This window comes from Schistocerca nitens, chromosome 1, assembly GCF_023898315.1.
Source record: "Schistocerca nitens isolate TAMUIC-IGC-003100 chromosome 1, iqSchNite1.1, whole genome shotgun sequence".
Classification (NCBI taxonomy): domain Eukaryota; kingdom Metazoa; phylum Arthropoda; class Insecta; order Orthoptera; family Acrididae; genus Schistocerca; species Schistocerca nitens.
In genome coordinates, this window is record NC_064614.1 from 881,340,989 (window position 1) to 881,364,187 (window position 23,199).

Genomic DNA, 23,199 nt, shown 5'->3' on the forward strand with positions numbered 1-23,199 from the left:
CAAGCTATTAACCAGATGGTCATAACATTTTGGCTCATCAATGTGTGTCCAAGTGAGCAGCACTAATATAAAATAAACAGCAAACTAGGTAAGGAAAAATTTATGATCAGTGCAAGAAAATGACACAGATTCTGAGCTACCAGCACAATCCCACAATGAGGCAGTTACCTATGAGATAATTGGTGTTCAATAAGCGGTTGACCAGGGATCTGATGCAACTGCACTGTTTAATGCTTTGAGTGGGTCTTTACTGTGAGGTAACACCTGTATGTGGCCACAGAGTGATACAATAAAAAGTTTATGTTATTGCTGTTTTATTCAACAGTGATTTATCTCATATAATGAAGTTTATTTTATCACTGTTTAGTTACTATAAGATTAAACAGTGATTTTGCCTGTAAATGTTTATCTTGATAACAAAAAGACTGCTATTCTTTCCGTGTGTAATGAAAAAGAGTGCATCTGATTGAGGGTTAAAGATAATCTTGGCCTGGGAGTGCTGGGAATTTATAGTATTCCTTGCAAGTGTGGCAAATGTTATGTGGGCCAGTCTATATGGACTGTTGCTGATCACTGTATCGAGCACCAGCGTCACATTAAATACAAGTATTTGGAAAAATTGGCAGTAGCCAAGCACATCATGATGTTATCCAGCCAATCAGAAGCCATCCTCTAGGTATAGAAGTTGGAGCCTCACCAGCTGTATAACAGTCAGACTTAGCCCCTGACAATGATGATAGAGACAAGCATAGAAAGCTTGGGATTTTATCTGAATTTGACACTACAAATAAATCATGAACTTTTTATGCATTACCTTTCAATGTTTAATGCACTACCATTAAATATTTAAACGAAGTGACGAAGTCCAGGAGTTCATCACTGATCTTTTAACTGGATGTTATTGAGTATTTTCTCTTTTTTATAAGCAATAGTTGACATTCGTCCACAATTAAGGAAAGCTGCAATTCTATATACAAGTGCAAAATCCAAAGTCATTCTGCATTTCCTTATGATAATTCAGCATGGAACTTAGCTTCAGTCAACAGCACTGTTGATGTGTGTGTGTGCGTGTGTGTGTGTGTGTGTGTGTGTGTGTGTGACAGAGAGAAAGAGAGAGAGAGAGAGAGAGAGAGAGAGAGAGGAGGGAGGTAGGGAGCGAGAGGGGGGGAAGGGAGGGAGCGAGAGGGGGGAAGGGAGGGAGCGAGAGGGGGGAGGGAGGGAGCGAGAGGGAGGGGGGAAGGGGGGAGAGGGAGGGGGAAGGGAGGGAGAGAAGGGGAGGAAACAAAATGAAACTACATGGGGTAGGAGGGTATGCGATGTTATTTCAATGATTACAAAGAACTAGAGTCCACTTATCAGTATGATATTGCATCCCATCTGGCCTGAGTGAATGCACTGATCACTGGGAAGGATGTCCTAAAGCTGTTGTATCCTCTCCTAAGGCAAGCTGGCCCACAACTGCTGTAAATGATCCTTAATATCCTGCATACTGGCACTGGGATGGAGTTGACATCTGAGCTGGTCTCACACTTTCTATTGGGATAGATCCGGGGATCTCACTGGCCACAGGAGTACCTCAACATCATGCAGACAGTTGATGGTGACACATCCTATGTGCAGATTAGAATTGCACTATTGAAAAATAGCACCACAATACTCCCTCGCAACAGGTGTAATACATGAGGACTCAGGATGTCTGTGACCTACTGCTGTTCCATCAGAGTTCTCTCAACCACTACCAGTCATGCCCTGAAGTCACAGCCGATGGGTTACCACACCGTGACCCAGCAGGAGTAACAGCACTATGCCTCTCCAAAATATTGGAAGAGTGGGCCAGGTCACTGCTGTATTCTTCAATGATGGTCATCCAGGGAACTGCAGAACTGTGATTGTTCACTGAATACCATGTGATGCCATTCATCTGCAGTCTGTGCTTCCCAGTCACAGCACCATTTCAAATGCTGCAGTTTGTGTTGTGGCAATCTATGAATGGGATGGTAATTCCCTAGTCTGGCTGCTGCTAATATCCGAGCAATGGCATGGAATGACACAGAACAATGCAGGAGTCCGTTACCTGTTCTCGGATAGCAAGTGCAAATGTGAAGAGATTATGATGCTTTTAGTGAACAATACACCAATCCTCCCTTGCAGTGGTTGTCCCCAAATCTTGACGATGTGTATGCCTGCAACATTAGGCCATTGTCACATCTGAATGCACCACAAACCTTGATAATGCACAATTTGACCAGTTGGACCAATGGATACCGACAGGCCCTTTCAAACTCATCTGGTGCTGATAATACTATCTCTTATGGCATTGCTGTGTCCCTCAAAGTGATCACTCAACATCTGATGCTGTTCCCAATCCTATATATCCGGCCAAGTCTGGTAACAACATTTAACATGAACAACACTAATGCAATCTGGTTGCCACTCTACCTGCCACACGAAACTGCAGCTCTAATTGTTTACGTAACCACTGACAGCTGACATCCAACCACGTCTTCTGGGTGCTCCACTTTTTTTTTTCTTTTTTAATCAGGCAGATGACACCTAATTCTAATGAAAAGTAATGTCCCAGAAAATCCTGACAACATAATCAATAGCCTGCAGTTTAGAACTAAGTCATCAGAAATTAGAGATTTAAAAATAATGTGAAATATCACGAGGTACTTAAAGCAATTCGCATGAATATTATATGCTTGGATTTACATAAAGATTTTAATTGGAAGGCAGATTTATAGATTACTTAGTAAAGAGATCAAATAGGATTTGCAATTTTTATATTTTTATTTTATCTGATACCCCTCATATGGACATCAGGAAGGTATTTGGTATGTCACAGTGTTCTGAGATAATTAAACAAAGATAATAATATTACAGGAGGAAACGAACACTAAATTTATATTGTCCAGGAAAGAAGAAGACATCACCTGTTATTTTAAAATACTAACCATTATTTCCTTTGTAATTTTGATTTTGTTTTGGAAAATATCATACACTTGCAAATGCTTGCCTGAAGCACAAGATAAAATTTTAAATTTACCACACACCACTTAAAATGTTTCATCCATACATCACCATCTATGGTGCCTACAATTTGTAATGAAATAAAAGGTAGAAGTATATTTAATGTATAAACTGAATTCGCAGAAAATATTAATTCATGTATTTTCAGTAGAGGAAATCTATTATTTCACTGAAACTTTCACTGATGACAGTTTTATATACTGAACGAGAAAGTAAGAATGTTAGTCACTATATTACATGAAATTTCTTGAAACTTGTCAATAAAGTTTGTTAACTCATATTTTGGTACAATCACTCTGATTTGCAACACACTTCACCCACAGTTTTCATGAACCAGTGAGAGGAGTCCTTGGAATTTTGATCTTTTGGCAGACTTCAACTGTGTAACCAATAGCATGCATTAAAACAAAGGTTCGCTATGCTCCTGAAAATCGATTCACATAATGCCCTTGAAACCCCACAAGACTGTCAGTATGACTTTGGGAATTGATAGCTGTGACTCTTTCCATTCTGTCAATTATCTCTTACTATCCAATTCCTCTCCTACAATTTCACTGGGAAAAGCATCTCTCCCACACACATAATGGTCCAAATGCTCCTGAAGCAACACACACTTGTGTCAATGGGTGCAACTGGTTTAGTATCTATTACTTGCTCACTTTCCTATATCCGTAACTTTAATGGATAATACTGCATGCAGATGAGTGAAACATATTGATTCTGCTGACAATACAGATCAACTACTTGCCTGCAGTCTCACTGTCACACACACACGCACACACACACACACACACACACACACACACATATGCACACGCGCGCGCGCGCGCACACACACACACACACACACACACACACACACAGAACTTACAATCAACAGTTTGTTGATGAAATAGTTTCTTAGTCTCTTCACTCTTTTTAATTGTTGTTTTTACCAAAACAATTCTCTCCATTCTGAACTTTTGTTCTGCTATAGAGTTCAGACACACACACTCTCTCTGACAATGAACAGAAACACCATTTTCTCTTGTACGGTAGCCGGCCGCGGTAGCCGAACAGTTCCAGGCGCTTCAGTCCAGAACCGCGCAACTGCTACGGTCGCAGGTTCGAATCCTGCCTTGGGCACGGATGTGTATGATGTCCTTAGGTTAGTTAGGTTTAAGTAGTTCTATGTTCTAGGGGACTGATGACTTCAGATGTTAAGTCCCATAGTGCTCAGAGCCATTTGAACCATTTTTCTTGTATGGTTAATACTGACCACCATTAGGCAAATGCTACTGGTCATCTGCCATGACACCTTTGCGGCACATTGTGATATAGTGGTTTGCCAGTACTGCAATAATATTTACACTACAATAATTAGTGTGTCAGCTATGGATAAGGATTATGCTCTGCAAAAAAATGGGCAATTACTTTTTATCTTCGTTTGAATTGGAAGCTTCTAAATGAAATGCCATTTCGTAACCAGTGACGTTAACAATGCACACTTGGCACTTACATGTTCCACTTCCACTTACAGCTTAAGTTTAAACACACTATGGCAACAAAACAATGAAATCTCACAGTTGTCATTGTTTCAATAAAACAGCTCTACTCTATATTTCATGGCACTGCCTCTCAGGATTGTCTGGAAATTCTCATTCGTTAGTGCATCTGTACTTGGCACTCTGCTTATCTCCATGAAAGCCAACTGACTCCCGCCCCCTCCCCCAAAGAAAAAAAAAAAAAAGTTCTGAATTTATGAGCACAAAAATGTTTGTTACATCCACTCCATTATACAGTCTGTCTTTGCTCCAAGTCTGAATGTCAGCCCATGGGTGCACATTCACTGTTCCATCTCTTCCATCATGGACAAAGAATAAAGCGCCAAACAGACAACACCATCCAATAGACATGACAATCCTATAATGTTGCAAAAGTTACATAAACTTATTGCAAGGTGAAAGATAAACTTGTTGCAACTCATGAAACATATATATAACAATTGTTCAACAATCCTGAACCATTGTATGTGCCCAATGTATTTCAAGAAGTAGAGCCATTTTACCTACAAATTCACTATGGACTCTCTTAAAATTATTTGCTTATATTTTACAGGCAATTTATCTGACGATTGTTTCTCTCCCAACAACACAAGTTGTCCATTTCATTTTTGATAATTCTGAAAATAACTCCAGTATTAAAATATCTGATGTAACAGAGTAACAACTAAATAACACATCTCATGAGTAACATACAGCAGCAGTGTTGGTGAAGTGGGAGGGTAAGGGGACGGGTGAGTTTCAGCAAACAATCACAGTTCTTCATCTTTTGTTATCTGGTTTTACTTGATTTCTTTGGTAATGGAAAACACATGAGGTAAACATTTATGTGGTGCTTACATGTTCCACTTTCACTTATTTATTTTTGTAAATTGTTAACCATCCACCTGTAAAGAAATCAAGAAATGTGCAAGAGCTACTTTGACTATGAAATACTCACCTTCATATGATACAACACCCATGCTGAAACGAGCTTCAGGCAGGTTTCCTTCCAGTTGCCACTCATTTTGCATGGGATCATATCGCTCAATGGAGTCACCAATGTCTTCACCAACCCAGCCACCTAGAGCATACAGGTGACCATCCAGAGCACACAGCCCAAACTCACAGCGCGGCACCACCATGCTTGCAATTTTTGACCAACTATTGTCAGCAGGATTATAGACTTCTCCATTTGCCAGTATTTGGGAATCCTGTTCACCTCCAACAGCAAAAATATGCCCATTCAGAGTAGTAACACCAGGAAGGATTCGACTGATGCCCATTGAAGCTGCAAGTTCCCACTGCTGTAGAAATGTGTTGAATTTTGCCACAGAGTTGAAGGTGCATTCTGAAGAACGGGTCCATGACACCTCTAACTCACGCTTTGAGCCACCAATCACATAGATGTCCTTCTTTGCACACATTCGTGGTTGAACATTCAAAGGTACGAGGCTGCCTCGTTTTGTCATTAGGTCCTTACGGATAGAACGTAATGCCACCTGCCATGAGATGTATTGAGCATTTCAGTGTGAAAAAATAATGTAAGCAAATTAAGTTATATATAGCACAGCACAGTAACTCTGAATAAGAAGAGTTTAGTGAAAAATTGTTTGAATAGCAGGGAGGTATGGAGTAAACTCTAAAGGTGTCATTTACAGGGACTAACTAAGTAATGAAATGCTAAACACCATTTACAACAGTAATACTACACTGAAATGAGTTGTAATAGAAATATACATGCAACAAACATAGCAAAAATTCAGGAAAATACATGAATTATATTATAAATTATTCCTGAGAACTTTACAAATGAATATCATAGTAAAAAAAATCCACCATGTTATTTAATACTGCAAGCGACATCCGTCATGAGTTCTGATGTTTCCTGTTGGAATTGCATCAGTGCATTTTTACACACACCATTCCTTCATCACTCAATCAAACATGTGATATAGATTAATGCAATCAGTTGCTCCCTAATGAGACCATAGATTATTTCTGCAGTTGTAGAATAGCAACAAGGAACAAAGCCGCTCTAGCCGTAAGTCATTTCTTTATAAACATCAGCCAATGGTTTCAACCTTCAGTGAGGGGCATTTTAAATCATAACAGAACTAAAATTAAAATGGGGACAAGTAGCATCAAATAGATGATAAGTATACAGGAAAAAAAGACATACAAAATGTTTGTATTATTCTGTTAAAATACACTATTTAATAACATAAACAAGCTGAGATTATAAGTCCAAAATACAGTCAAGACATTGTTGATGAATATCTCTGTACTTTATCAAGACAAGAACTGATGTGAAAATTTTTTGTTTTGTATTTTATTTGGATTAGGCCTTTAATTATTACCCTTACTATTAAATTATTTGACTTTTGATCCAGTTCCGTTATCATGTCACTAAATACTGTTTTTAACAGAATTATTGGAATGTTTCATGTTTTAAGTAATTGTCATTTTACTCTTATCATGTATGTAAATTTCCTCTAAACTTATCACTGATGTCATACTACTGACTCTCACTTCTTATCCACATTCTGTTACCACTGAAAATGGCTTTACTGAAAGCTGAAAGCAATTACAGATATGTAAACAAACCACTTACAACTGACATTTATGTTTTCTTCATTAGTACACTGTTTTGATCAAAAATTTGTGGAGACTCCACTGAAATTACTCTTCAAATGTTACGCTGTGCATAGGAGGGTATATAACTGAAGGGACAACTCATTAATGTCACAGATCTCTTTTCTTCATGAATTAGTCAGCTCAGAGCAATGAGTTTCAACAAAGCATGATTCTTGGGTCTCTCATGATCAGGCATTCTGCCAGAGAGGTGTCCCAGGTATTTCAGATTCACAGGTGCACTGAGACTGAGAATTGAAAGCATATGGGAAGAAACTGAATCGAACAGATGTACAAATGCTTAGACATCAACACACCTAAGACAGGTATCAGAGAGTGTAGCTTAAACACTGACATTCTGCAGCTATGGGATTTCATACTATGCGAGGAACACAAGAGCCTAGTCTATTTTCATAGCAAAAATAAGACCCAGTTACTAGCAAATAATGGGCTATAAAAATTACTTGTCTTGAATGAGATGAGTTTTATACTGGTCTGTCAGGCAGAGGCACAGCAGCTATGTTGGCTGAACAGGAACACAGTTGGAGAATGCATAATTGTGATGCAACATTTGCTGAGCATGTACTGAGTGATGGTCACAGGTGTTAGCCACAGATCAACATCATGCACATAGCAAACAAAGGCCAATAACTCAACTTGTTGGAAGCCCTGGAAATCAACAAAAATCTGGCCTGGAGTTCAGATTTAACATTAAATGACCAAACACAGCTCAATACTTTCCCCCTTCTAAACTTCCACTTAATCCTCACAGTTTCCCAACGCTTCCTGCACTGTCTGTTCCTTTCTATTCCTTCATTTTCTGTATTTATTTACTTTAATGTGACTGCTTTTCTACTCAATGTATTCTGTTGTCACAATTGTCAATTCTATCTTTTATTCTGTTTCTGTGTCATTTTCCATATGTAATACCTATACAAAATATTCTTTAGTCATCTTGTCAAGTAGTAATTTTCCTTTATTAGGATTGTTAATTTAATTTAAAATGTAATATATGCACTGTTTTGTGAGCTTAGAGATACCGTCTTCCTGGTTTCCTCCCTTTATATTTATTTACTGGTCAACTACTTACCTTTTTAACTGCATATCCCTGCCACTATCAAAGATGACATTCACTGTGTTCATGCCTAGATTGAGTAAAATCTTTTCCAATATTGTTTGCAAATACTGTAACTCCTTCAATGATGACAGACAGTTACAATATGATGATGACCTAGTACACAAAAACTGGTTAAATAAATAACCGAATCCTGTAGAATAATGACACATTATGAAAAGGATAGATTGCTACCCAGCATATAGATCAGACATTGGATTGCACACAGACACAAGAAAATGACTGCTACACACCTGAGCTTTCAGCCACAAGGTCTTGCTCTAAGGCAGAAAAAACATGTGCATTCACATAAGCACAACTCACACACAAATGACCATTGAGGTTGGACTGTGCACAGCAATGTGCATAATGGGAAAAGCAATATGTGGCTGGTAGGGGCAAGGAAGAGGCAGGGCTGGAGAGGAGGGAGAGCAGCACAGGGCTGAGGGAAATCGTAGGGCACTTGTGGGAGCAGGCAGTAATGTGGTGCAGACAGGGCCTGCCACATGTGCTGAGGAGATTTGAGAGTGGGAAGAGGTGGAGGGAGGGGGGGGGGGGAGGGAAAAAGATTAGTGGGTGCATTGATGGAATAGAAGGCTATGTAGTGTTGGAGTGGGAGCAGGGAAGAGGATAGGTGGATGAAAGACAGGGACTAGCAAAGATTAAGGTCAGTGGGGTTACAGGAATGTAGGATGTGAAGTGAGGCAATTTGGGAGACTTGACTGGTTATGTACATAGCCTGACACAGCAAGCAAAAATTTGTATCAAGGTTGAGAATCGAACCCAGGTTTCCTGCTTACTAGATAGGAGTGCTAGCCACTAAGCTACATTAGCACAGCAGTTCACACAACTGCACAATTACCATGGCATATCTCTCTGCTTAATCCAAAATCTCACATTGCCCCAGTCAACTTTAAATTCCCCCTTATACACTAACAGAACTGCCGAGTCTCTCCATGTTCTGGAATAGCACTTCAGCATTGAACGTAAATGGGGGATCTAGCCTGAAACCCAGGTACAGGTACTTATACAAATGAAATGACTCAATTTCAGAGACTTTACTAATCTCATACAGATATGATACTATGTGCATAGACTGAAGAGGTGAGTGAAAATTTGTATCAAGGCCGGGAATCGAACCCAGATCTCCTGCTTACCAGGCAGGTATGTTAGCCATTAGGCCACCTTGACATAGCAGTTCGCACAACTCCACAGATTACCCTGGGACGCCTCACTCCTATATCCAAATTCTCACTGCTGCCCCAGTCAACTTTAAAATCCCCATTACACAGAACATGGAGAGCCTCGGCAATTCTGTTCATGAGTAAGGGAGAATTTAAAGTTGACTTGGATGGCAATGAGAATTTGGATCGAAGAGGGAGACATACCAGGGAAATCTGTGCAACTGTGCCAATCACTGTGCCAAGGTGGCTTAGTGGCTAGTGCACCTACTTGGTAAGCAGGAGACCTGTGTTTGATTCCTGGCCTTGGTACAAATTTTCACTCACTGCTTTAGTCTATATACATAAAATGAACAATATATTGCAGTGCAAGTTTCCACCTACCCAGTTCAGGAAAGCAGTTGTTGATAGGAATGATCGTGATTTTGCAGGCTGTGAATCAGACACTGAAGTGAAACACGTTGTGTTCGGCAGCATGGCCAGTACCTAAATGGTCCAGTTGTGTCTTGGCCACAGTTTGCTGTTCGCCAATCATGCGGAGAGACGGCTTGTTGGTTTCCATGCTCATGTAGAGAGCAACATAGTGGTTGTAGCTTTGCTTGTAGACCATATAACTGCTTTCACAGGTAGGCCTGCCCTTGATGGGATAGGTGATGCCTGTGGCCATACTAGAGCAGGTGGTGGTCGGAGGATGTATGGGACAGATCTTGCATTTAGGTCTAATGCAGGGATATGATCCATGAGGTAAAGGGTTTGGAGCAGGGGTGGAGTAGGAATGGAAAAGGATATTGCATAAATCTGGTGGGTGGCAGAATACCACTATGGGAGGGTGGGAAGGTTAGCAGGTAGGATATTCCTCACTTCAGGGCATTATGAGACATAGTCAATACCCTGGTGGAGAATATGATTCATTTGCTCTAGTCTTGGACTCTTCCTGCCTCATTCTCATGCACTTTCATGTGTTCTTTATTGTATTTTCCTGTATCACATAAACTTCTTGAACCGCAGTCTACTAACCCCTCCTTTTCTCCTCCCCCCTTTCTCTTCCTTTATTCCAGTACACATGTACTAACCTCACCTTATTCATTTACATCTGCTCTCCTCTCTCTTCACACATATCCACCCACCAACCTGCATCCTACATAATTGTTTTTTACTGATTTTTCTCTTTGATCTCACTGTATTTTTATATCAATTTTAGTCCACTTTGACCTAGTACTATTGGCCCTGCTCCCTAAGGTATCAGCTTTGTTCCCCACAGTTCAATTGTCCTGTCCTTTTTGCAATTTTTTCCATGCATTTTATATGTTTTGTGCATTTTTACAATTTTTTTCACACACATTTTTATGTAATTTACATATTTTTTATCCTCCACCATGAACCCCTGCTCCTTCCATCTGCACCAACAAAGAAAAGTTTTCTTATACCTAACCACAGTCCAGTCCCACATACTGTTTCTGTGTTGTTAACTAGCTCATGGAATCCTCCCAAATGGCCTTACCATCAAATTACCCATCTTTGGCTGCAACTGCTTCTTCCACAATGAGCTCCATCTGTTCAAATTATGCCAGTCCATAGCCCTCACCAACCTAGCCCTGCAAAACCAAGTGAACCAGGGCCAAACCACATCCACCTCATCCTCCCCATCCGTAAAATTCTCCTGCTCTGCAATCCCAAATTCCTGCATCCCATCTCTGACACTGACACTCTTGCCCTCCAAGGACTAGAGCAGCATGCACAGCAACACCTCAGAAAACCTATCAAACCTATATGCCTCTTACTCCTGCCTTGGAGTGCCACTATCCAGCACCTTTACAACCATGTCCAAACCTCCCCCACATACCCTCACAGTTGAAAACCCTGCTTCACACACCTATTACATTTACCACACCCTCAGAAACTCCCTCCCACCACCATACTGAATCCAGAACCTAAACAGACCACAAACATAGTCATGATGCTTTCCCTCAGCAGCCTTCGCCCCACAGAAGTATCAGTCTTTTCCAAAGGACTTACTTTTCGCCCCATTCACAAATTTAATCATGTTGCACTTCTTAAAGATCTTCTTCCTTCTCCCAGTTCCTACAGTGGAAACACTTTTTACCACCAACCCTACCCATGAGTCTTAACCTAAAACCAATGTTGAACCTTGTTTCACTCAGTTCAATACTCCTACATAGACAACAACCATTTCCTCTACACACTCTCCACAGTTCCTGTTCCTTTATCATATGTCACCCTGCTTATCACTATTGATGCTACACCCTGTACACCAGAGGTACCCAACATTTTCACTTACCTGGGCCACACAGGAAGAAGATGAATACTTTTGCACCACACATAACAGCAAAAATATAAAATGTCAGTCATAGGAATATAGTTAATGCATTTAAGCCTGTTACAACAATATTTCTACACATTAGATAGAAAACACTGGCAGCAGTTGCAATCCATATGAAGATTTCTAACTTCTGTACCTTGTAGTGATCAGAATTATGGTGAAAAATATTCTTTATCACAACTGTAAAGAAATAACACATATTTCCTTGTATTTCCGTAAATTAATTTCAAGCATTATCGGGCCTTTTTTGGTTATTATGTACATCAGCGATATAATAATTCCACAAAATTCAAACCTTGTAAATTATGCCGAATATACCTCCTTCATAAACTGGGGCCGTAAAAGACAAGTTAGCGGTGGAAAATAATACAGAGAACATTAGCCTCATCACAGAATATCCACCAAAAACGAATTGGTGCTAAATAAGGACAAGACCATTTTGATGGAGTTTCTGCTAAATGGTACAGCAATGAGAAGCCTTATGGTGCCATCCTATGCCAACCTATTCATGGGTTATCTAGAGGAATTCTTCCTATGCACCCAGACTCCCAAATCCCTCACCTGGTTCAGATTCACTGATGACATCTTTATCATCTGGAACGAGGGATGGACACCCTATCCACATTCCCCAAGAACCTCAACACTTTCTCCCCTGTTTGCTTCAACAACCCAACAAACCACTTTCCTTGATGTTGACATCCACCCAAAAGATAGCTACATTAGTACCTCCTTCCAAGTCAAACCTACCAATCACCAGCAATATCTCTATTTCGACAGCCACCATCCATTCCATACAAAGAACTCCCTTCCATACAGCCAAGCCACCTTTGGCCATCACATCTGTAATGATGAGCAGTCCCTCTCTGAATATATCAAGTGTCTCACTGAGACCTTCACAGACCAAAATTACTCTTCCAGTCATATACAGAAACAGATCTCCTGCGCCTTGTCTCTCCAATCACCTATCACTTTCCATATTCCCACTGTCTGGCCACAAAGGAGCACTTCCCTCATGAGAGCACTTCCCTTGTAACTCAATAGCACCCAGGACTGGAGCAACTAAATCACATTCCCTTTAACCCTTATCATACCCTGAAATGAGGAATAACCTACTCACTTTTCTTCCCAGCCCTCCCACAATGGGATTCTGCTGCCCACAGAACCTATGCAATATCCTTGTTCATCCCTACTCCACCCCTTTTCCCAACACCTTGCCTCATGTATGCCCACAATAGACCTAGATGCAAAACCTGTCCCATACATCCTCCCATCACTGCTGACTCTAGTCCCGTCACAGGCTTCACTAATCACGACAAAGGCGTGCTGCCTGCGAAAGCTGTCATGTAATCTATAAACTAATATGCAACCACTATGCTGCTCTTTACATGGGCATGACAACCAGCAGTTGTCTTTCCACATCAATGGCCACAAACAAACTATGAGACAACTGGACCACCCAGGTGTTAACCATGCCGCCTAACACAACGTGCTTCTTTTCATTTCAATGACTACTTCACACCCTGCACCATCTGGATCCTTCATTTCAATGACTACTTCACACCCTACACCATCTGGATCCTTCCTATCAACACCAACTTTTCTGAATTGCGCACATTGAAAGTCTCCCTGGAACATATCCCATGCTTCCATCCCCCCTACCCTGGCCTCAACCTTTGCTAAGCCCTGTCCTTCACCTACCTATATCCTTCCCTGCTCCCACTCCAGCACCACACAGTCTTCTATTTCATCAATGCACCCACTAGTCTCTTTCCCTTCTTCTACATCTCCCCCCCTCCCCCCCAAACCTCCCAAATGCTCCTAGCAGCACAACCCTGCCCCCCCCCCCCCCCCCCAACCCTATCCTCTGTTCCTCCCTCTCCTCACCTCAGCCTCCTCCTTACCCCCAAGACTGACAAATTGTTTTCTCATCAGGCACAGCTGCTGTGCACAATCTGGCCTCAGAGGCCAGAGACAGTGATTGCGCGCGTGCGTGTGTGTGTGCGCGCGCGTGTGTGTGTGTGTGTGTGTGTGTGTGTGTGTGTGTGTGTGTGTGTGTGTGTGTGTGTTGTACACGTATGAATGCGTGTGGGTTTTCTACTTTAAAGGAGGACCTTTTGACTGAAAGCTCAAGTGCATAGCAGTATTTTTCTTGTGCCTGTCCGCAAGTCAATGTGTCCTGTATATGGCAAGTAGCAAACTATCCTTTTCATAATGCTGTCATTATTCCATCCCAGATTTTCCACTGTTTGAATCCTGTAGAATATACACAATATTATGCTTTTTATTTATAATAAACAACAGTGGTCAACTATGTTATGTAACCATATTCTTAGGCATATCAGCTAGGAGAATATTTGTAAGTAGTCGGTATATCATCATACAAGAAACCTTTAAATGTTACTACTGTACAGAAGACAATATAGTATTATATATTCATCTTGTTATGTGAATTTTATGTATACACATAGTAAAAGATGAGAGTTAATAGTGATATGACATTTAATCTTGTTTGAGCTTGGTACATATGTTATTAAATTAAGCAAAATAAAGACCAATTGTATCTGGCTGATGACACTGTGTAGCTAAAATAGTGTTTTTCTACTATTAAATTAAGCAAATTAAAGACCAATTGTATCTGGCTGATGACACTGTGTAGCTGCAACAATGTTTTTCTACAAAATCTCTCTGAGCCAGTCCTGTTATTTCTGTAGCTCAGATCCTCGGTATACACTCCACTTGTTTGAAAATGACATAAATGCCAAAACTATCAGTCACAGTTAAGAAGAATTAACAAAAATTGGAAGAAGTGTGGAATAAAGACCTCCTTGCAGAAAACTAGTATCAGCCAAGGATCCAGCAGTAGAAAAGCTATTGCAGAGGATTTTCTCTGAAGCCCAGGTACAGAGTTCAGTTGCAGAACCATTCATCAACAAGCAATAGCATTCTTGTTAAGTAGTTTTGCTGCTGCCTAGAATCCACCACAACATGAATGAATGTGCCACATCACTTATGATTATGTAAACAAAACAATAGGAGGTGGTTTTATAGCATGATGAGCAACAGTACATAATGCAAAAAGCAAATATATATTTCTAGCGGCCGGAAGAATGCCTGCCCAGTGTTATTAAACCAAATGTTATACCCCAAAAACAAAATTTGGCAGATATGTAAAGAAGAATGATGAAGATTAGATGGGTACATCACATAACTAATGAGGAGGTATTGAATAGAATTGGGAAGAAGAGAAATTTGTGGCACAACTTGACTAGAAGAAGGGATCGGTTGGTAGGATACATTCTGAGGCATCAAGGGATCACCAATTTAGTATTGGAGGGCAGCACAAAGGGTAAAAATCGTAGAGGGAGACCACAAGATGAATACACTAAACAGATTCAGAAGGATGTAGGTTGCAGTAGGTACTGGGAAATGGAGAAGCTTGCACAGGATAGAGCAGCATGGAGAGCTGCATCAAACCAGTCTCTGGACTGAAGACCACAACAACAACAACAACGATATAATAGTCTGGTTTAGTTCTTCTTTCTCTGGAATGTGTTATAAAGTTCTGGACAACGGCAAATGAACTACTGTGTTTATGAAAACATTTTACATGGCAACAAGCTTCCCACACAGTGGTAACTGTTTGGAATAGGTTCTTGTCAGTTGTCCACAAGCAAGGTTCAATGTATGAACTCGAGGTGCCTGACAGGACTGGCCAAAGATTTGACTTGACCACCATGCAACATTTTTTAAATGGGGTAGGGCTTTAGTTTAGTGCTAGACCATTTGCGCAAAACTCTCAATAACAAATTCACCATGGCTCAGAGCTACAGAAACAAATTCTTCCTTTACAGTACCAGAACTCAATGGATAAATTTGCCCTACGAACAAAATGAACTTGACACCACAGACGAGAAACATAACATTAAGAATTTGGTTTGTTGTGAAAACTCCTACAAGCTGTGACCAGAGCCTCTAAAACATTTTGGTACGAAATCAAAAAGGACCTCAATATGTTTTGGGGGACTCTCGGTTTACGTGGCTTGTGAGCAAATCCACAAATCTGGTTGCTATTGAACAGTGACGAACCACTGCTGATCAAAATAACTTCAGTGAATTTAATGGGCAACATGTCAGACGAATGTGTAGGCCAGGATGACATCAGTACCTCTCATCTGAATAATGCTCATACACTCCTTGGCACATACAAATAAGCACTGTTCAGATCAAATATGGCATGTGGAGTTGCATGGAGGATGGACAGTGCTTAGGGCTCCAAAACCTTCCTAGTGTAGACATACTTGGCATTTGTTTGCTGTCCGATTCAACAACACACAGGCTGCCACATTGCACTCACAATGACAGTACCTAATAAATACAAGGTTATCATTGCAGAACAGGCTAAACTTGGTTCAAAAACACTACATTTTGCCATTCAGCATGTAAAATCAATATCCATGTGCAAATTGCAGGCTGAAGCATTTACTGTTTCCCAACAATGGAAACTGATACAGTGGCATTCATGCTACCAGTTAGATTGTAGCAGGTTGCACTGAACCACTGATGGAAATAGGTACACACCCACTGCAGTGATACAGCTAACACTGTGGTTTAAGGTGCATAGTCTGTTACAGTCGTGCAGACAAAATGTCAGTTTCTTATGCTGTGGTCACACTGCATTACCCAATACCCACTCATCACAGCATAGGGCCCTCTTCCATACCGCTAACTTTTGCAATGTGACTCACTCATTATTTGTGGAATGTCCTGCACATCTTTCAAGTTCAGAATTACTAGGGTCATTCCTACTGAATGCTGTAATTTTCTTTATGTTACTCTAGCAGCAATTACAGGTTTACATCAAATTAATTAGATGGAGACACAATAACTAGCCAATATTGCCGAAATTAAAGTTTAAAAGTTGTTGTTGTTGTTGTTGTCTTCAGTCCAGAGACTGGTTTGATGTAGCTCTCCATGCTACTCTATCCCATGCAAGTTTCTTCATCTCCCAGTATTTACATCTACATCTACACCTAGATTTATACTCCGAAAGCCACCCAACTGTGTGTGGCGGAGGGCACTTTACGTGCCACTGTCATTACCTCCCTTTCCAGTTCCAGTCGCGTATGGTTCGCAGGAAGAACGACTGCTGGAAAGCCTCCGTGCACACTTGAATCTCTCTAATTTTACATTTGTGGTCTCGTTGGGAGGTATAAGCAGGGGGAAGCAATATATTCGATACCTCATCCAGAAACGCACCCTCTCGAAACATGGACAGCAAGGTACACCGCGATGCAGAGCGCCTCTCTTGCAGAGTCTGCCACGAGTTTGCTAAGCATCTCCGTAACGCTATCACGCTTTCAAATAACTCTGTGACAAAACGCGCCACTCTTCTTTGTATCTTCTCTATCTCCTCCGTCAACCCGATCAATCCCACACTGATGAGCAATACTCAAGTATAGGTCGAACGAGTGTTTTGTAAGCCACCTCCTTTGTTGATGGACTACATTTTCTAAGGACTCTCCCAATGAATCTCAACCTGGTACCCGCCTTACCAACAATTAATTTTATATGATCATTCGGCTTCAAATCGTTCTGCACGCATACTCCCAGATATTTTACGGAAGTAACTGCTACCAGTGTTTGTTCCGCTATCATATAATCATACAATAAAGGATCCTTTTTCTATGTATTCGCAATACATTACATTTGTCTATGTTAAGGGTCAGTTGCCACTCCCTGCACCAAGTGCCTATCCGCTGCAGATCTTCCTGCATTTCGCTACAATTTTCTAATGCTGCAACTTCTCTGTATACTACACCATCATCTGCGAAAAGCAGCATGGAACTTCCGACACTGTCTAATAGGTCATTTATATATATTGTGGTCCCATAACACTCCCCTGTGGCACGCCAGAGGTTACTTTAATGTCTGTAGATGTCTCTCCATTGAGAACAACATGCTGTGTTCTGTTTGCAAAAAATTCTTCAATCCAGCCACACAGCTGGTCTGATATTCCGTAGGCTCTTACTTTGTTTATCAGGCGACAGTGCGGCACTGTATCGAACGCCTTCTGGAAGTCAAGGAAAATAGCATCTACCTGGGAGCCTGTATCTAATATTTTCTGGGTCTCATGAACAAATAAAGCGAGTTGGGTCTCACACGATCGCTGTTTCCGGAATCAATGTTGATTCCTACATAGTAGATTCTGGGTTTCCAGAAACGACATGATACGCGAGCAAAAAACATGTTCTAAAATTCTACAGCAGATCGATGTCAGAGATATAGGTCTATAGTTTTGCGCATCTGCTCGACGACCCTTCTTGATGTTTGAGACTATCTGTGCTCTTTTCGAATTATTTGGAACCTTCCGTTCCTCTAGAGATTTGCGGTACATGGCTGTTAGAAGGGGGGCAAGTTCTTTCGCGTACTCTGTGTAGAATCGAATTGGTATCCCGTCAGGTCCAGTTGACTTTCCTCTGTTGAGTGACTCCATTCGCTTTTCTATTCCTTGGACACTTATTTCGATGTCAGCCATTTTTTCGTTTGTGCGAGGATTTAGAGAAGGAACTGCAGTGCGGTCTTCCTCTGTGAAACAGGTTTGGAAAAAGGTATTTATTATTTCCGCTTTACGCGTGTCATCCTCTGTTTCAATGCCATCATCATCCCGGAGTGTCTGGATATGCTGTTTCGAGCCACTTACTGATTTAACATAAGACCAGAACTTCCTAGGATTTTCTGTCAAGTCGGTACATAGAATTTTACTTTCGAATTCACTGAACGCTTCACGCATAGCCCTCCTTACGCTAACTTTGACATCGTTTAGCTTCTGTTTGTCTGAGAGGCTTTGGCTGCGTTTAAACTTGCAGTGAAGCTCTCTTTGCTTTCGCAGTAGTTTCCTAACTTTGTTGCTGAACCACGGTGGATTTTTCCCGTTCCTCACAGTTTTACTCGGCACATACCTGTCTAAAACGCATTTTACAATTGCCTTGAACTTTTTCCGTAAACACTCAACATTGTCAGTGTCGGAACAGAAATTTTCGTTTGGTCTGTTAGGTAGTCTGGAATCTGCCTTTTAATACTCTTGCTTAACAGATAAACCTTCCTCCCTTTTATTATATTCCTATTTACTTCCATATTCAGGGATGCTGCAACGGCCTTATGATCACTGATTCCCTGTTCTGCACTTACAGAGTCGAAAAGTTCGGGTCTGTTTGTTATCAGTAGGTCCAAGATGTTATCTCCACGAGTCGGTTCTCTGTTTGATTGCTCGAGGTAATTTTCAGATAGTGCACTCAGTATAATGACACTCGATGCTCTGTCCCTATCACCCGTCCTAAACATCTGAGTGTCCCAGTCTATATCCTGTAAATTGAAATCTCCACCTAAGACTATAACATGCTGAGGAAATGTATGTGAAATGTATTCCAGATTTTCTCTCAGTTGTTCTGTCACTAATGATGCTGAGTCGGGAGGTCGGTAAGAGGAGCCAATTATTAACCTTGCTGGGTTGTTGAGTGTAACCTCCACCCATTATAATTCACATTAACTATCCACTTCTACTTCACTACAGGATAAACTACTACTAACAGTGACAAACACGCCACCACCGGTTGCATGCAATCTATCTTTTCTAAACACCGTCTGTGCCTTTGTAAAAATTTCGGCAGAATTTATCTCTGGCTTCAGCCATCTTTCCATACCTATAACGATTTCAGCTTCGAAGCTTTCTATCAGCACTTGAAGTTCTGGTACTTTACCAATGCAGCTTCGACAGTTTACAATTACAATACCGATTGCTGCTTGGTCCCCGCATGTCTTGACTTTGCCCCACACCCTTTGAGGCTGTTATGCTTTCTGTACTTGCCCGAGGCCATCTAACCTAAAAAACCGCCCAGTCCATGCCACACAACCCCTGCTACCCGTGTAGCCGCCTGCTGCGTGTAGTGGACTCCTGACCTATCCAGCGGAACCCAAAACCCCACCACCCTATGGCGCAAGTTGAGGAATCTGCAGCCCACACGGTCACAGAACCGTCTCAGCCTCTGATTCAGACCCTCCGCGCGGCTCTGTACCAAAGGTCCGCAGTCAGTCCTGTCAACGATGCTGCAGATGGTGAGCTCTGCTTTCATCCCACTAGCGAGACTGGCAGTCTTCACCAAATCAGATAGCCGCCGGAAGCCAGAGAGGATTTCCTCCAATCCATAGCGACACACATCATTGGTGCCGACATGAGCGACCACCTGCAGATGGGTGCACCCTGTACCCTTCATGGCATCCGGAAGGACCCTTTCCACATCTGGAATGACTCCCTCCGGTATGCACATGGAGTGCACATTGTTTTTCTTCCCCTCTCTTGCTGCCATATCCCTAAGTGGCCCCATTACGCGCCTGACATTGGAGCTCCCAACTACCAGTAAGCCCACCATCTACAACCGCTCGGATCATGCAGACTGAAGGGCAACCTCAGGAACAGGACAAGCAGCCATGTCTGGCCGAAGATCAGTATCAGCCGGAGACAGAGCCTGAAACCGGTTCGTCAGACAAACTGGAGAGGCCTTCCATTCAGCCATCCGGAATGTCTTTCACCCCCTGCCACACCTCGAGAAGACCTTCCACTCTACCACTACTGACACCTACATCCTTCTGAATCTGCTTAGTGTATTCAGCTCTTTGTCTCCCTCTGCGATTTTTACACTCCACGCTGCCCTCCAATACTACATTGGTGATCCTTTGATGCCTCACAATATGCCCTTCTTCTAGTCAAGCTGTGGCACAAATTTCTCTTCTCTCCAATTCTATTCAATACCTCCTCATTAGTTATGTGATCTACCCATTGAATCTTCAGCATTCTTCTGTAGCACCACATTTTGAAAGCTTCTATTCTCTTCTTGTCTAAACTATTTATCATCTACGTTTCACTTCCATACAAGACTACACTCCATACTTTCAGAAATGACTTCCTGACACTTAAAGCTATACTCGATGTTAACAAATTTCTCTTCTTCAGAAACACTTTCCTCGCCATTGCCAGTCTACATTTTATATCCTCTCTACTTCGACCATCATCTGTTATTTTGCTCCCCAAATAGCAAAACTCATTTACTACTTTAAGCGTCTCATTTCCTAATCTAATTCCTGCAGCATCACCCGATTTAATTCGACTACATGCCATTATCCTCGTTTTGCTTTTGTTGATGTTCATCTTATATCCTCCTTTCAAGACACTGTCAATTCCATTCAACTGCTCTTCCAGGTCCTTTGCTGTCTCATCAGTGAACCTCAAAGTTTTTATTTCTTCTCCATGGATCTTAATTTCTACTCCGAATTTTTCTTTTGTTTCCTTTACTGTTTGCTCAATACACAGATTGAATAACATCGCGGTTAGGCTACAACCTTGTCTCACTCCTTTCCCAACCACTGCTTCCCTTTCATGCCCCTCGACTCTTATAACTGCCATCTGGTTTCTGTAAAAATTGTAAATAGCCTTTCACTCACGTGTTCCAAAATTTCTACGGAATCCAAACTAATCTTCCCTGAAGTCGGCTTCTACCAGTTTTTCCGTTCGTCTGTAAAGAATTCGTGTTAATATTTTGCAGCCATGGCTTATTAAATTGATAGTTCAGTAATTTTCACATCTGTCAACACCTGCTTTCTTTGGGATTGGAATTATCATATTCTTCTTGAAGTCTGAGGGTATTTCGCCTGTCTCATGTATCTTGCTCACTAGATGGTAGAGTTTTGTTAGGCCTGGCTCTCCCAAGGCTGTCAGTAGTTCTAATGGGATATTGTCTACTCCCGGGGCCTTGTTTCGACTTTGGTCTTTCAGTGCTCTGTCAAACTCTTCACACAGTATCATATCTCCCATTTCATCCTCATCTACAGCCTCTTCCATTTACATAATATTGTCCTCAAGTACATCGCCTTGTATGGACCCTCTATATACTCCTTCCACCTTTCTGCTTTCCCTTCTTTCTTAGAACTGGGTTTCCATCTGAGCTCTTGATATTCATACAAGTGGTTCTCTTTTCTCCAAAGGTCTCTTTAATTTTCCTGTAGGCTGTATCTGTCTTACCCCTAGTGATATTCACCTCTACATCCGTATGTTCGTCTTCTAGTCATCCCTACTTAGCCATTTTGCACTTCCTGTCAATCTCATTTTTGAGACATTTGTATTCCTTTTTGCCGGCTTCATTTACTGCATTTTTATATTTTCTCCTTTCATCTATTAAATTCAATATCTCTTCTGTTACCCAAGGATTTCTATTAGCCTTCGTCTTTTTACCTACTTGATCCTCTGCTACCTTCACTATTTCTTCTACTGTATTTCGTTCCCCCATTCCTGTCAATCGTTCCCTAATGCTCTCCCTGAAGCTCTCTACAACCTGTGATTCTTTCAGTTTATCCAGGTCCCATCTCCTCAAATTCCCACCTTTTTGCAGTTTCTTCAGTTTTAATTTACAGTTCATAATCAATAGATTGTGGTCAGAGTCCACATCTGCCCCTGGAAATGTCTTACAATTTAGAACCTGGTTCCTGAATCTCTGTCTTACCATTATATAATCTATCTGTGACCTTCCAGTATCTCCAGGCTTCTTCCATGTATACAACAGTTTAAAAGTAGCAAAAACTATTCAGAGTCTTCAGAACTTCAGACCTTGTATGATGGTCTTCTCAATCTAGGGTCTGAGTAATATGCTTCCTCTTCACTAATATTCCCCAACCAACCCCTCTTTCATCCCTGAAGAAGGAACAGACAAGTTTCAAATGTTAGTACAAATATTTTTTCCTTTTACCTCTTTCTATCAACAGAGCTTGGAATTTCACCTCCTTAAGGGGCTCCGGAACGCCCTATACTTGCAATGTTAAAATAACGCTTATAAATTACATCTTTCCTCACAAAGTATTTGAGGTAGGAAGTTGAACTTTTTACAGATTATTTATTGGAATATGGGCTACAACTTAACACAGGGATTTTACAAAATTTTAGTTCAGTTATTAAAGATGATTTTTTTTCAATTGTAATGAAAATTCACAACATTTTTTTGCAATTTTTTATTTATATATTCAAAAATATACAGTTTTTTGGAAAAAGGCTGTGTTAAATTATGCAGAAGGTACTGTGTAACATTTACTGAAAGTTTGAAACAAATATGTTTGGAAGATCCTTAGAAAACATGTAATTAGTATGAGAAAATAAAAGTTTTGGGAATCGAGCGACAAAGATTGGATTAACTTTTTAGTGCATTCCAGGTCCATAGGATGGATTATCTTCATCCTCTGCAAACTCCTCCTCCAGCTTCCTCTTGTTCCTCCTCCTGTTTACTCTTGCTTGTATTTCTAGACTCTTTACAGCCCTGTCTGCAGCCCGAAGGCGTTCCT

General features: G+C 41.1%; 1 protein-coding gene across 2 annotated transcripts in view; it reads right to left on the minus strand.

Annotated features, from left to right (window-relative positions):
- LOC126263896 (actin-binding protein IPP) overlaps window positions 1-23,199 on the minus strand; it is a 63,501-nt gene that overhangs the window by 10,556 nt on the left and 29,746 nt on the right. For both annotated transcript variants that reach the window (XM_049960953.1, XM_049960952.1), the window contains one exon: window positions 5,512-6,052. In XM_049960953.1, coding sequence (XP_049816910.1) covers window positions 5,512-6,052 — 541 coding nt within the window. The remainder of the gene's footprint in view (window positions 1-5,511; window positions 6,053-23,199) is intronic.